The 14,355-nt window shown below is 52.7% G+C and overlaps 2 protein-coding genes across 4 annotated transcripts in view; one reads left to right on the top strand and one right to left on the bottom strand.

Moving 5' to 3' along the window:
* Positions 1 to 9,908, top strand: part of ASPA (aspartoacylase) — a 17,812-nt gene extending 7,904 nt beyond the window's left edge. For 2 of the 3 annotated variants that reach the window (XM_069083250.1, XM_069083249.1), the window contains exons 3-6: positions 193 to 286; positions 1,423 to 1,530; positions 6,800 to 6,909; positions 9,420 to 9,908. In XM_069083250.1, the coding sequence (XP_068939351.1) occupies positions 193 to 286; positions 1,423 to 1,530; positions 6,800 to 6,909; positions 9,420 to 9,617 (510 nt within the window). In that variant the 3' untranslated portion in view covers positions 9,618 to 9,908. The remainder of the gene's footprint in view (positions 1 to 192; positions 287 to 1,422; positions 1,531 to 6,799; positions 6,910 to 9,419) is intronic. The other variant, XM_069083251.1, reaches the window with a different exon arrangement.
* Positions 9,909 to 10,022: 114 nt separating this feature from the next.
* Positions 10,023 to 14,355, bottom strand: part of LOC138157617 (transient receptor potential cation channel subfamily V member 3-like) — a 42,558-nt gene continuing 38,225 nt past the window's right edge. The window contains exon 18 of the mRNA XM_069083248.1: positions 10,023 to 13,552. Within this exon, the coding sequence (XP_068939349.1) occupies positions 13,458 to 13,552 (95 nt within the window). The 3' untranslated portion in view covers positions 10,023 to 13,457. The remainder of the gene's footprint in view (positions 13,553 to 14,355) is intronic.

The following is a 14,355-nucleotide window of genomic DNA, read 5'->3' as shown; positions in this document are numbered from 1 at the left end:
GTGGCCCATCTGCCACCTGTCAGGCGTGGCTTCTGTGGGGTCCCTTCTTTCTGACATGCTGTGTGGTTGGTCCCATTGATGTTGGGGCCAGGACGCACATACTCCTGAGGCCTGTGGGTGCCAGTCAGTCCTGTCCCATCCACACAGCTTCCGTGGCTCTGGTGTGTGACACTTTCTACATCTTCTTTTCAGAGTGCCCTGGCTCCTGTGCCCTGCTTTGTGTATCTCATTGATCACCCTTCTCTGAAGTATGCTACCACACGCTCTGTGGCAAAGCATCCTGTGGGTAAGTTGCCACCATTTCTTTTGTGTCATAACTGAATAAACTCATTCATGGTTTCAGGACCAGGGAAGGAAAGAATCTGGCACCAGACCCTTGCAGATACTCTTGGACTCCTCAAGATCATGAGCACATTCCTAGACCAGCCCAATGTTGGGGAATCTTTGCCTTTTTAATAGTCAGTTTGTAAACCAGCCCCCGGGTGCTGTCCTGTGAGGACAGTCTGCTGTTCAGGGAACACTGGTGAGACTGGAGCATTTAAGCTGGTACGGTATGCGAGACAGCTCCACTTTGGCTAGCTTGGAAGGAATTGTCACACACAGTGTCTGCCACAAACAGGCTGGGGGCAGGAGCCCTCAGCGATCCGGACACCGAAGCCGAGGGGTTAGAATTCTTTGTGAGCTCCTACCAACCAGGGTCCTCCCTTCAGAGCCTGGGGCAGGCTCCACCAGCTGGGCAGCTCATACAGAAACAAGGAGCTTAGCCATTGTTCTCCCTTCCCCCTCTCCATCTTTAGCTCTGGGTCTGAGAGGAGCCCAGCAAGTCCATGCTCACTGAACAGTGCGTCCCAGAGGATCTCCAGGCATCCACAAACTTACCTTTACTTAACTATTGGACTGCTTGTCACAATGCACCTTCAGAATGGCTCCCCTGCCCACTCCCCCTCCATGCACCCATTCCTAGGGTCCTGCCCCCATCAGAGGGCTGCTTGTCTCTCCAGGGTCGCTGCTCCTCGCTGTGGCCAGGACCGATGCCTGAGGGAATGAGAGAGGAGCCAGTGGGGGCCCCTGTGCACAGGCTCTGGCAGACCGATCACACAACAGCCCGCTTTGTGCAGAGATTACACACACCTACACAACCCTGAGGTCAGGTGTTCAGCCCCATGCAGCCATGCATCAGCCCACTCACATTGGTCACCTGCATCTGGCAAACCAAGAGAAAAACACAAGAAACCTAGGGTGAAAGTGTGTGCATTGGTGACTAGCTGAGAGCAAGAATCAAGGAGGACTGGAGGGGCAGAGGGGGCTTGTGGGGGAGGCTGGCAGCCGAGAGGCAGAGAGGCCTGGCTAGGAGACGAGGCTCAGTGGCCTCCGAGGGGGCACTGTCAGGTCAGGGCCTCCCTCTGGGCCTTCTCTCCACAGGTGTAGAGGTCGGTCCCCAGCCTCAGGGGGTTCTCAGAGCCGATATTCTGGATCGCATGAGAAGAATAGTACAGCATGCCCTGGATTTCATCCAGTATTTCAATGAGGGTAAGTCAAGGTCCAGCCTGGGGGTGTATCCAAGGTAAGGAGCTGCCTTACTCTGGAAGCCGGGAGAGGAGAGTGAGCAGGACTTCCTCTACTGGGCTGTGCCACCTGGGTCAGGACAGACATCCTCCCTCATGGGACTCCGAAGTCCCTTCCCAGGGTGCTTCCTGTCCAGCTGATGGGAATGGGAATGGGAATGCAATGGGAGACCAAAGGCATCACCTGCAGAAGACCCGGAGAGGAAGAGGCCCAGTCCTGGGCTGGCCCCAGTTGCTAAGGCCCAGGCCCCCAGGGGTGCTGGGGGAAGGATCTGACCCCAAGGGCATCTGCATCCCGTGCTTCGGGATCCTCTCCTCTTGGGTCCCCCCCCATCTTGTTTTTGTGGCTCCCAGAGATTCCCCCTTCCCCTCCTGGGGTTGGAGCCAGCCGAGTCTGGCTTAATGTGGGAGAGGAATGGGCAGCAATTTAGGACCAGAAGGTCTGGGCTTGAATCCAGGCTCTGTGAGGCCTTAAGGAGGCCCCTTCTCATCTAGGGACCTTGGCTTCCTTGTCTGTGCAAATCAGAGACCAAATGAGCTCTGAGGCTCCTTCTCACTCTTGACCCGATGGCCACACCTCTGTGAGAGTCTAGGGCGGAGCACTGTGAGTCTGCCAGACTCTTCATTGCCCAGAATGAGCCACTGGGGGACTGTGGTCTTTTGGTCAAGGGTGTGTGTGTGTGTGTGTGTGTGTGTGTGTGTGTGTGTGTGTGTACATGTGTTCATGCATGTGTGTGCAAAGACCGAGTGGGCTTCAACACATGGCAGATGCACCTGAGGCTGACTACAGCCACCTCTCAGGGTGGCAGAATCCTGCAGGGCTCCCCAGAGTCTCCAGGCTCAGTCCTCAAAGACACAAGGGAAGCCTCCAGAAAGCACTCCAGAGGCACCAAGGCCAGGAAGGGAATCTGGGGGAAGGGAATCTGCCTTGCTTCCAAAAGGCAGATTCTGAAAACCACAGATGGGGAGATGGGTGCTGATTCCCAGGAAATTCGACAATGAATTATTAAAGGTGGGCTGTGAGCACTTAGAGACTGAAGGACAGATAAAGCCATACCCTGGGAAGTTGGCTCTCTGCTGGAAGCCCAGCGAATGGGGCAGCCCCCGGCGGCTGGAGACATCAGCAGTGCTGGGATCAACACGTGGCAGAGGACCAGCTTATCTGCCTGAGCTGCTGGAGAACATGCCAAAGCCAGGCCTTGGATTTCTGAAGCAGTGGCTTGGCTACGGGGGCTAAAAGAAGTGGAAGAGAGGAAGAAGATGACAAAAGCAATCAGAGCTGGGCAGGAAAGGGCGACAACAGGAAGCGTTTAGAAGAAGGTGGGAAAACCCGGCCAGAAATTGAGTGCAGCCTCCAGAGCTCCTGACCCCTGGAGAAGTCAAAAGATCAGGGAAAATAGAAGGCAATGGGAGACTTGGAGCGCCTAGAGCGGCTGCCTGGCAAACAGGTTAGAAAGAGGGGATGTGAGAATCCCTGGAAGAGTGGTGACAGTCTACTAGCATTTATGAAGCCCCACTGTGTGCCAGGCAGAGCTGAGCACTGGGGACACAGGCAAAAGGTGGACCTCACCCTGGAGGAGTTTGAATTGAATGGGGGAGAAGACCAGCCAGAGACAGACTCAGTCGGGGTCAGCAGCAGAAGGAGGTCCAGGCTTCTCCTAGAGGGGAGGATTTTAGCTGGGCCTTGAAGGACGAAGGAGGTAGAATGGAGGAGGGTCTTCCAGGCATGAGGAGCAGATAGAGTGTCTTGTGTGAGACTCCACAGGGAGGCCAGTGTCACTGGAGGACAGAGTCACATGTGAGAAGGCAGGAAAGGGCAGAGAGGGCCAGCTTGTGAAGGGCTTTATGCCAAGCAGAGGATTTTGTATTTGATCTGCGTGTGCCCGGGAGACACTGGAGTTTATTCAGTTGGGTGTGGGGGCATGGTCAGGTTTGTGCTTTAGGAAGATTGATTTGATAGCTGGATGGGAGTGGAGAGACCCTGGAATACCACCAGAGTTAATCATAAAATGGGGATTTGAAAGGAAGCATAAGAACCGGGCATTAGGACCTGGGCTTGGAGAAGAGGGAAGGGACAGGGGAGTAGGAATAAAGCACTTCAATTTTAGATTATTGGCGCTGCTCAGATTCCTTTCCAAACCAAGGAGAAAATGTAAGAAATCACAATGAAGGGAAAATGTACTATTTAAGTCAATTGATGAATGTCAGTGGGATAAATTCATCCATAAAACAGAAGGGATTAGAAATCAGAACTCATCAATGTGTTGTTTATGAGAACCACATTTGAAACATAAAGATTCACACAGATAAATAAGAGGTTGCAGTATAATTTATTATTCTTTTTTTTAAATGTATTTGATTTATTTAGTATTCTATTTTCCCCCAGTTACATGTAAAAGTTTTTAAAACTTTGAGTTCCAAATTCTCTCCCTTCCTCCATCCTCACCCTCTCCCATTGAGAAGGCAAGCAGTTCGATATAGGTTATACACATGTAGCCATGCAAAACATATCCGTAATAGTCATGTTTCAAAGGAAAACAGACCAGGGGCAGCCAGGTGGCTCAGCGAGTAAGAGCACTGGCTCCAGTGTCGGGATGACCTGGAGATCGAATCCGGGCTCAGACACTTAGCACCCACCCAGCAACACCTGGCCGTGTAACCTTGAGCAAGTTACTTATCCCCAATTGCTTAGGGGTGGCCAGGTGGCTCAGCGAGTAAGAACACCAGCTCCAGTGTCGGGATGACCTGGGGATCAAATCTGGGCTCCAATACTTAGCACCACACCCAGAAATAACTGGCCATGTAACCTTGAGCAAGTTACTTAACCCCAATTGCTTTAAAAAAAAAAAAAGGAAAACAGACCAAAAGCTCAAAGGAAAAAGTCTGCTTCAATCTGTATTTAGACTCCGTCAGCTCTCTCTCTGCGGATAGAGAGCAGCTTTCATCCTGCATCCCCAGAGTTGTCTTGGGTCATTGTATTGTTGAGAATAGCTAAGTCATTCATGGCTGATCATCTGTATTGTATTGCTGTTCCTTTGTACACAGTACATGTCACTTTGCATTGGTCCATGAAAGTCTGAGAGTATCCTGCTCATCATTTCTTATAGTATAATGGTTTTCCATCATAATCACATACTATAACTTGTTAAGCCATTCCTCAATTGATAGGCATCCCCTCAATTTCTAAGAATTACTCTTTAGATGAATTTAAAACAGGTAGCAATCATGATCTCAGACAAGGCAACAATAAAAATAGACAGTTAAAAAAAGATAAACAAGAAAATTACATTATATTTAATGACAGCATAGATAATGAAATAATAGTAATGCTTACTACATATGTACCAAGTGGTAGAGCATCTAAATACTCAAAAGAAAGTTAATTGAATTATGGGGAAGAATGTACCACAAACCTTTAAGAGATGAAGACCTCAATATACCCCAGTCAGATCCAGAAGAACTTAACAAAAAGATAAAATAAGAAAAAAAGTTAAATGATGGAATACTAAATGGGTATAGGAAGAAATATACATATTTTTGGCTGTGAATAGCAACGTTACAAAAATTCACTACCTCCGTGTCTATAAAGAAAACCTCATCAATGCAGAAAAATATAAATATTAAACACATTTTTTTCTAACTTCAACACAAGAGAATTTATAATCAATAAAGGACTTTTGAAGAAAGGATTCAAACTAAAATGGAATCCAAATAATTTAATTCTAAAGTATTAGTGGACCAAAGAACACATTCTAAAAATAAAAAGAGAGGAACATGGGTGACCAAACTAAGGCAAGTGGGGTGTGGTTGGAGAGGAGGGGACAGATGTGGGAGATGTGGTACACGTGGAAAGGTCAAGGTGTATGAGAGAGTTGTTTTTATAGTGTGTCCTGTATTGAGGCCAGATTTCAGGAGTGAAGAATGCATGACTCTGAAGAGTCTAGATACTGGAGAAGTAGCCAGGGAAGCAGGGAGGGTTGGGATTTGGGCTTTGAATTCTGCCTCTGCCAGTTAACTCCCTGGTGTGGCTTCTTTTTTTTTTTAATTAAATTTTCTATTTATTTTTAGTTTACAACATTCATTTCCACAAGATTTTGAGTTACAATTTTTTCCCATCTTTCCCCTACCCACCATCCCAAAATAGCGATCCCACTGTATACGCCCTCCCCCAATCTACTCTCTCTTATATCCTCCTCCATACTCCCTCCAACTTTCAAGTAGGGCAAGATGGATCTGTACCCCAGTGTTTATCTTATTTCCCAGCTGCATGTAAAACATAATAATAATTTAAAAAAACATTTGGTTTTACAACTTTGAATTCCAGATTCATTCCCTTCCTCCCTCATCACCCACCCTTACTGGGAAGATGAGCAATTCAATATAGGTTGTGTATGTGTAGTTATGCAAAAACATTTCCATAGTGGATATATTGTGAAAGACTGGCCATATTTCCCTCCATCCTATCCTGCCCCCAACTTGTTCTATTCTCTTCTTTGATCCTGTCCCTTTTCAAAAGTGTGTGCTTCTAACTTCCTTCCCCCCCAACTTGACATCCCCTTTCATCCCCTTCCCCTCTACTCTCCTGTTGGGTAAGATATCCTGTTTAGTGTGAATGTCATTCCCTTCCCAAGCCAAATTCAAAGAGAGTAAGGTTGACCCATTCCCTTTGGCCTTCCTGTTCTTCCCCTCCATTGTTACAGTTATCCCTTGCCTCTTCTCTATGAGATAGTTGACCCCATTCTGTCTCTCCCCTTCTCCTCTCATTATATTCCTCTCCCACCTCTTAATTTCACCTTTTAAATATCTCTTCCTATTCAGTTGATCCTGTGCTTGGCCCTCCCCCTCCCCGAGTGTGTGTGGGGATATCTTTGCTCATTGGTAAAATAAAAGGGCAGAACCAGGTGTCCTTGAAGGTGCCTTCTATGACCCTGTGGTGCTCATTAAGACGCTTGGCAAACAAAACTCTCAGACCTAGCCCCACCTTCCCATCAGGGTTGGGTTTGGACTGCTTCCTGTCCTCCCTCTCAGGCCTCTAGAGCCTTACCTCTCAGGGCTGGGACCTCATTTGGCCATTTAGATGGATGAGGACACGCTGACCCTCTCCCTGGATCTGCTAGCAGGGAATGCTGCCTGCTCCATCATGGCCGGGTTCCTTTCGCCCTTTGGCTTCCCAAAATGGGACACTGGAGGTACAGTTGACATGTCTTATTTCTGTCTGTTCTGCCTATTTCTAGGAAGAGAATTCCCTGCCTGTTCACTGGAGGTTTACCAGGTCACGGAGAAAGTTGACTATCCTCGTAAGGAAAATGGGGAGATCGCTGCAGTGATCCATCCCAGCCTGCAGGTAAAACTTGTTCCAAGTGCTCCATCCAGGCCCCGGGGATGGTCCTGCCTGGGCCCTGGGCCTCTTTGGGGCCTGCAGAAGGAGTGGGCAGCAGCCAGAGGGGCCTGCTTTGGACTGCTGGTGGTTGGGCTTCCCTACAACTGAAAACAACGAAAAACTGCCTTGTGTTGGTAAATCATGGAGAGTTCTCTCCCTAAAATGTTTCCCTATCTCCAGTGCTGCATGGGTGGTCAGCAGGAGTGTGCCATGGGACCCTGGCCCAGTCACTTCCCTCTCAGTCCCACTTTTCTCATCTGTAAAGTGGGTCTAACCAGGGTCCCTGCCTCACTGTGGCCTAAGGGTCTGACTCAACCTTTCTCTGAACCACACTTCATCTTTTTTTTTAAGCAATTGGGGTTAAGTAACTTGCTCAAGGTTACACGGCCTGGTGTTTCTGGGTGGGTGCTAAAAATCTGAGCCCGGATTTGATCCCCAAGTCATCCCGACACTGGGGCCGGTGCTCTTACTCGCTGAGCCACCTGGCCGCCTCAACCACATTTCATCTTGTCCAACATCACAGTCTTCCTGCCTGCCTTGTGCCTTTCCCTGGTTTATAAACCTGCCACCCAGGCCCGCATGCTCACGGGCAGAGTGTCCAGCAGCCACCAGCAAAGAGCACATCAGCCACCCAAGAGCCCATGGCCCCACAGGCCCAGCATCTTTGGGCAGGCAGGAGGGCTCCTTCTGCAGTGGCCCCTGATCCCTGGCCATTTCACTGCCTGATCATCACAGGGAGGCCTGAAGATTTACAAAGCACTTTACACATAGTATCTTTGGATTCTCACAACCACCCTGGGAGGGAGGGGTTGTTGCTGATGAGGAAACTGAGGTAGCCTGGCCAAGGGTCTCAGCTTGGCCCAAGACAGACAGGGCTCCTGCAGCAGGCAGAATCACGCACCTAGCAGCCCTGCCATAGAATCTATGCTCGATTTCGTCCCTGTGCTTCCTAGCACCCCCTTTGGAGAGCAGAGGGGGGAGGGGAGAGGGCAGATTGTGGGGGAGGGACAGAGAGGGAGGACCCTCCACCCATCTGTCTTTCCATCCCTCTGTCCATCCCTCCATCCCTCATAATGCAGTTTAATTCAGCAGTCACTCATGAAGTACATCCCGGCCCCTTAGCTTCCAGGCTCTGCTCTAAGCCATGGGGAAACCAAGGCAAAGGCAGACCAGCCAACCCCGGCTTCCAGGAGCTGACATTCCATGGGAGGAAAATCACCACAAGACAGATGCAGAATGAATGATGACCAGTGTTGGAGGAGGCTGGAGCCAGCCCTCTGTGTCTGAGGCCAGGAGGCCCGAGAACTGCTTCCATGTCATTTGGCAGTATTCTGTATTCAAGCCATTTCCAGCTGGGGTGGGGAAGGAGAGACACAGAGATAGAGGAAAGAAGGAAAGGTTAGAATGTGTGGTGATACAACCTTTGGGCACAGACTCTGAAAAACAGCCCCTCACCCCCTCTCAGGGGACGGAGGAGGATGGGTCAATGGCCCCCTTAGTGGAAGCCGAGGGGCAGTCTTCCTAAGGATGCCTCTGAGTCTGTCCTGGGTGGCTGATGGCCAGAGGGCACACCTACAGCAGACCCAGAACCTTGGCAAGGGGGTGGTCAGAGCCGGCTGCCAGGCCCAAGCCAGGAGCACTCCTGGGAACCAGGGAGATGTGAATAGGGAAAGGAGGAGGGGCCCGGGAGGGGGCAATGTGCAGCCTGCACAGCTCTTAGCCCAGACACTGGGTTGGGGCACAGAGTGGACGCTGCTAAAATAGGATGGGACATTATAAAGGGACAGAGGGTTAAGATCCCACACAGGCTGGGGGATGAGAAGGCCTGGGTTCTGGTCCCACCAGTCAGCATCTGGCTTCCTCAGGCACTTCCTTTCTATCTGTGGGTCTCAGTTTCCCCGTCTTGCAGAAGAGGGAACTGAGAGGAAGCTAGTTCAAAGGTCCCCCTCCTCACCTGGGGCCAGAACCTGGGTCTGCTTAGGAGAATTCTCCCTCCCTTTGCCAGAATCCAGGGTGAACGGACGTAGCACCAAGCCTAGGAGAATCCCCAGAAAGCTGAGCCCTGACTCCTGCTCCCTTGAGTGACCTTGCGCTGCAAGTCCTAGAATTGTAAGGTCACAGTTTTAGAACCAGTCCCCCCCACCCCATTTTACAGATGAGGAAGAGGAGGTGCAGGGGAGCTTAGGTACTTGTCCTTCAAATTATCACAGAGTCTTGACTCCAAATGACCTCCTTCACCTCAGGGCCCTGCTCATCTGTAAAATGGGCCCAAGAATCCTGGAACTTCCAGCCAGTTGAGGCCAGGGATGGAAGACCCCAAGGGGCAGTATCAGTGTCTGAGAAAAGGGCAGGTCTGAACCAGGTGCCAGGTCCACAGCGGTCCTTGTACTGGTGAACCTGGTCTTAGAAGTACCCGAAAGGGAAGACAAAACAGAGCCTGATTGTTTCATTTCCTCCCCTTCCTTCACCAACAGGATCAAGACTGGAAGCCGCTGAACCCCGGGGACCCCATGTTTCTCACGTTGGATGGGAAGATCATTCCATTTGATGGAGATTGCACCGTCTACCCCGTGTTTGTGAACGAGGCTGCTTACTATGAGAAAGGAGAAGCCTTTGCCAAAACTCTCAAAGTGACTCTGATGGCAAAAAGCCTCAACTCCCCGTCCCCCTAGGGTGGGTGGGGGGCCCCTGGGGGCAGGCCCCTCGAAGGCAAGCCCAGTGCCTTGTTCCTCTGGGTGTCCCCCAGCACCCAGCTCAGTGCCAGCATTTGCTGTAGGGACTGTGCCCGAGTCAGGCTTCCTCTCTGAACCTCAGTGTCTTCCTTGGGCAGGGGATGGGAGGGAAGGGCCTTGGCCCCCTGCAGGTGATAACCTTAGGCCTCTGCCCTGACTCCTGATGACCAGCCTCCCTTCTCTGTGTCTGGTGGGAGGAGGAGTGAGATGCTTCATAAAAGCTCCATCTGTCCCGTTGTGATTCCTTGGGAGAGAAGAGTGTGACAGAGGGAGCCCAGACGTTGGCCAAGGGCATCCTCTGGTTCAGCCTTCCCTGAGGGTGCCATTTTGGGGGTGGGGGTGGGGAGGAGGCTCCATCCAGACAGACTCAATCACAGAAAAGTAGGCTGAAGGTCTTGGCAGAGCAGGGAGACCCGAGGCCAGCCATCTAAAAAGCCAGTGCTCTGGCTGCAGTGGGTGGCCACGTGGTCTGTGCTGGTCAGACCATAGGTGTGAGCCATTCCCTTCTGGGCAGCCAGCCTGTCTGCCCCCCCCCAGGCCTGCTTGAGAAGATGGACTCCATCCCCAGGGCCAAACTAGGAGATCTGAGGGGGAGGGGCAGAATTCAGTAACCGCTGGAAGTGGAAGGGAGGATGGACAGAGACATGGTCTAAACTAAGTCTTCTACTGGTCAAGGGTAGTTAGGTGTGACTGAAGTCCTGGGAAACCACGGGGCTGAGCGGGGGCTGTGCGAGGCAGCAGTAGCCCCTGGACTCTCTGGACCAGTGGCCCACCGGGCATCCCTGGGCTAATGCACCTGCTGCTGGACTGAGCTGCTGAGCTGAGCCCCGAGAGCCCCAAAGATCTGGGCCTCACAGGCTGGGGGCCGCCCAGGCTCACTGGGGACTGCCCAGGCTCACTGGGGGCCGCCCAGGCTCACTCGGGGCCTTACGGACACCTCCTGTGCCACTTCCATCATTCCTCCTCCTCCGGGGAGCCCTGGGGTGGATGTTGTGAAATTCAAGGCCCACGAGGAGAGCCTTTGCAGAGGCCCCTCTCCTCCCACCAGGAATGTAAACAAGCAGACCACTTTGTTCCCCCTCCCCAGACTCCCCACTGTCCGTGGTCTCTGCCATCTCCCTAAGCAAAGAATGGAGGGGCCCATGTACACACACCACACACACACAGAGACACTTTGCCAGTCCCTCCCACCAGGAACGCTGACATTTCCTTTTCCCAAACTTCATTCTTCCCTAAAGTTGCCTGCCACCACCTGGAGGGGGGTTCTCAAGGTGGTTGTTGGGAATAGGCCTGTAAAGCTCTGCTCACTTGGCAGGAGAGCCAGACAAGACCCCAGCAGACCAGCACGGTACAAGGGAGCCATGTCCCCCCCGGTCGGCAGCCGTGGCATCCACTGACCCCGCACAGGAGAAGAGCTTGGACCAGACTGACGCCAGCACACCTATTTATAAAGCCCCAGAGCTGGCCGACCCTCTGCTGGGACACGGAGCTCTAACAGAGGGGTTCTGGGGAGGTGCTGGAGGGGTAGTCAGCGGGGCCTGAGCTCACCTCTACGATCTCTGAGGCTTTGAATGGGCCGGCCGTTGCCTGCGTGAGCACTGAAGGCCAGCCCCAGCATCTTGGGAGCTCCTGAGAGCAGGACAGGGTCTCACTGGGAAGGGGTGTCAGGCTCCCAGGCTTTGCCACCCTCTCAGCTCACCCCATCAGGAAGTGGTAGGACCGTCTTTTGATACCAGGCCCCTGCCCCCTTCCAGGTGGGCTTGTGCCCCCTGGTTCCTGATGCAGCGATGCCCCTCCCTGGAAAGTTAAGGCCTGAACTATCCCGTGTTTTTCCAACTCTCTGGGAGGCTCTCAAGGGCAGAGACCACCCCCAGACATCTCTAGATGTCCCTTCCCCAGCCTCAGCCCTAGTGGGCTTCCTCCCCTCCCATGTGGCCTTCATGTATCTGGGGTCTGAGAAGAAAAAGGAAAGCCAGTTGTCCCAAAGCAAAATAAATATTTACTATAAACCCAAGTTGCTGATTCAAGTAAACAGCCCACGCAGGGCCTCCTCACAGTTGGGCTTCCCCCAGGACACAGCCCAGCTCAAGAGTGGCCATGGAGACCCCTGGATGGCCCTCTGGGATCCTGCTGTTAGGGAACATCCATCAGAATCGAGTGAATGACTGATGGCCAGCCTGTTCTGGCCACATGAGGCTGGTCTCACACCTCCAGAGGGAGGACAGTGGTCTGGCCGCCTTGGGCTTCAGAGCCAGGGAACACTTGGCTTTCCTCACGGCTCCAAGAGGTTGGTTCACAGTACAATATCTCCTTTACCTCTGGCACCCCTCCCAGCAACATGGGGGGCCTGTAAAGTTGATTAAAAGCAAACACAAAAACACAGAGAGGGCATCAAGTCCCCACAGAAAGCAGATGGTGTATGTAGCAAGGCAGCTTCCTCCTCAGAAAGCTCCTCAGGCAGGGAGGCCTCCTGCAAACCTCCAGATGTCCCAGCTGGGTCGCCTGAGATCCTATCTGTAAAGTGCTTAGTTCAGGGCGTGGTTACAGTAGGCGTAGGCGCTTAATAAAGGCTCACTCCCTTCCGCCTCTGGCCTTAGCACCTTAGGTGGGTGATGAAAATGAGGGCTGTGTTTTGAGTCTCACACACACTCTGCAAAGGTGGGGAAGGGGGGACCTCTGGGTCAGGAAGAACAGCCTTGGGGAAGCCTGAAGGCCACATTTGGGGACAGAGCTAATCCCATCCAGCCCCAGGGGACAGCATGCTGACACAGCCATGGATGTCTCCTGTTCCAGTCTCCTGGCTCTCCTGGATAAAGAGACTAGAGAGCCCTCCCTGCTGGCACCAAGCCCTCAGTCCTCTCCCAGAGAAGGGTGGGATGCAGAGTCCTGCAGGCATCCAGCAGGCAGTGACTTTACTTTGGGGAGGGTCCAGGATAGAGGGAAAATTTCACAGCTTGACTGCTAAGTGTAAATAAGGGCTGGGGGTGGGGGAAGCAAAAGAATGTACCCAGACAGCCAAGGGAAAGAGCAGGGAAGGTTCTTGTGGGCATGAGGCCATGCACACAGCTGGGCTCGGTGTCTGCTGAATTGAAATTAAGACTCTCCCTCCCCTCCACACCTCTGTTAAGGTGGCTGCCTAAAGCCCCCAAATCTTGGTGGGTTGTCACCTCCCTGCTGGATCCCTTAGAGGGTTTAGGGTTTGTCTTTCCAAAACTCCCAGAGGCCCCAGGAGGTTAGGGAAGCCTAGTGTCAGGCCCAGGAGCTGGGGAAGTCTGGTGGAACCCAGCAGCAGCAAAGCCAGAGGCTACAAACCTGCAGTGGGGACTTTCCTCACTGCCAGGTTTCCGTGAAGTGTGTCTGACTCCAAAGTGAAATGTCTCTTATGTTAAACATGTGGTTCTCTGCTGGCTTATGGGCTTCCTTCACTTGAACAGGGATGGGATGAATGTGCCCCCCACCCCGGGGGACTCCTGGAGTCCAACCGGCCAAGAGTGGGGTGGAGGCCCCAGCCCTCACCAGGCACCAGCGTCGGCTCTGCTGCGGCCAGAGGCCCTCGATCTGCCTGGACCTCAGCTCGGGCCCCTGGGGGCCAGGCTAGGTTTTTGCCCCCAACAGGCAGAGAGTCCATACAGGCCTTTTGCCAAGTGACCAATGGCAGAGGGTCTTGCCCAGTGATGGAGATAGGCCTGCTGGGCCCCTCCCTCCAGGTGTGCTGGCACCTCTACAGGCACCAGAGACAGCACTGTCTGCACCCACAGGCCTCATGCTGGCTACTGCTGACTACACCGAGGTTTCCGGAACTTCGTCCATGTCATCAAATGCATTGAGGGTGGTTTTGCTGTTGTACCTGGAGGAGTCATGGGCTTTGCTGAAATCTGTTAGGAAAAAAGAAAAGAAGGGAGGGAGAAAAAAAGAGGAAAGAAAAGAAGGGAGAGGAGGAGAGAGGTCACTTTGGAAATCCTCAAAGGGCCAGGATCCTGGTTCTCCTCCCCCCTCCCCCCACCATACTCAGGTTTCTAAACACACCAGCACCACAGGATCCAGCCTAAGAGCTGGTGAAAGGCCCTCAGAGCTTCCCAAGTCCCTTAGATGCACCTAGAATGAGGCCCACATCTAGGGGCCAGATGCACACTCAGCCCAGGGCCTGGTCTCCAAGTCTGGCCTGTCCCTGCCCACCACAACACCAGTACAAAGCAGGCAGTGTGGGGCAGTGGGCAGTGCCCTGGGTCTCAGTTCCTCAGAGCTCCCACTCTCAGGCTGGTCCTGCGACCTGAGGCAAGTCACCTTCATCTATAAGAAGAGGGTGATATCAGCCCTTGCCTCCCCACTGGGGTGCTGAAAGCCATGCACACATGCAAAAATGGACTGAGTGAAGGAGATATAGACAGATAAAAGGTGTGGAAGGAAGAACCTGCCAAGCTCAAAGCGGGTAAGGGACACGTGACAGGGTCACTGGCTATTCTGGGCCAACAGAGTACATGACAGTGGGAAGGGGCCTGGATGGGGAGGCAAGGGACCATGGTTCAAATCCTGCTGCTGCCCCTGGTTTCTGTGTGACCTCTCTGGGCCTCTTCAGCCCTTTGGGAGGCACTTGCCAGTGCAGGGGATGGGGCATGCTTGGCTGCAGGAGGCTGGAGGTGGCCCCTGACCCCAGGGAACCCAGAAGCAGCAGGACAGC

The sequence above is a fragment of the Petaurus breviceps genome, unplaced genomic scaffold (genome assembly GCF_028583685.1).
Source record: "Petaurus breviceps papuanus isolate PSGF00001 unplaced genomic scaffold, PetGlider_PUasm1.0 173, whole genome shotgun sequence".
Taxonomy (NCBI): Eukaryota; Metazoa; Chordata; class Mammalia; order Diprotodontia; family Petauridae; genus Petaurus; species Petaurus breviceps.
This window is presented reverse-complemented; position numbering and strand designations above follow the sequence as displayed.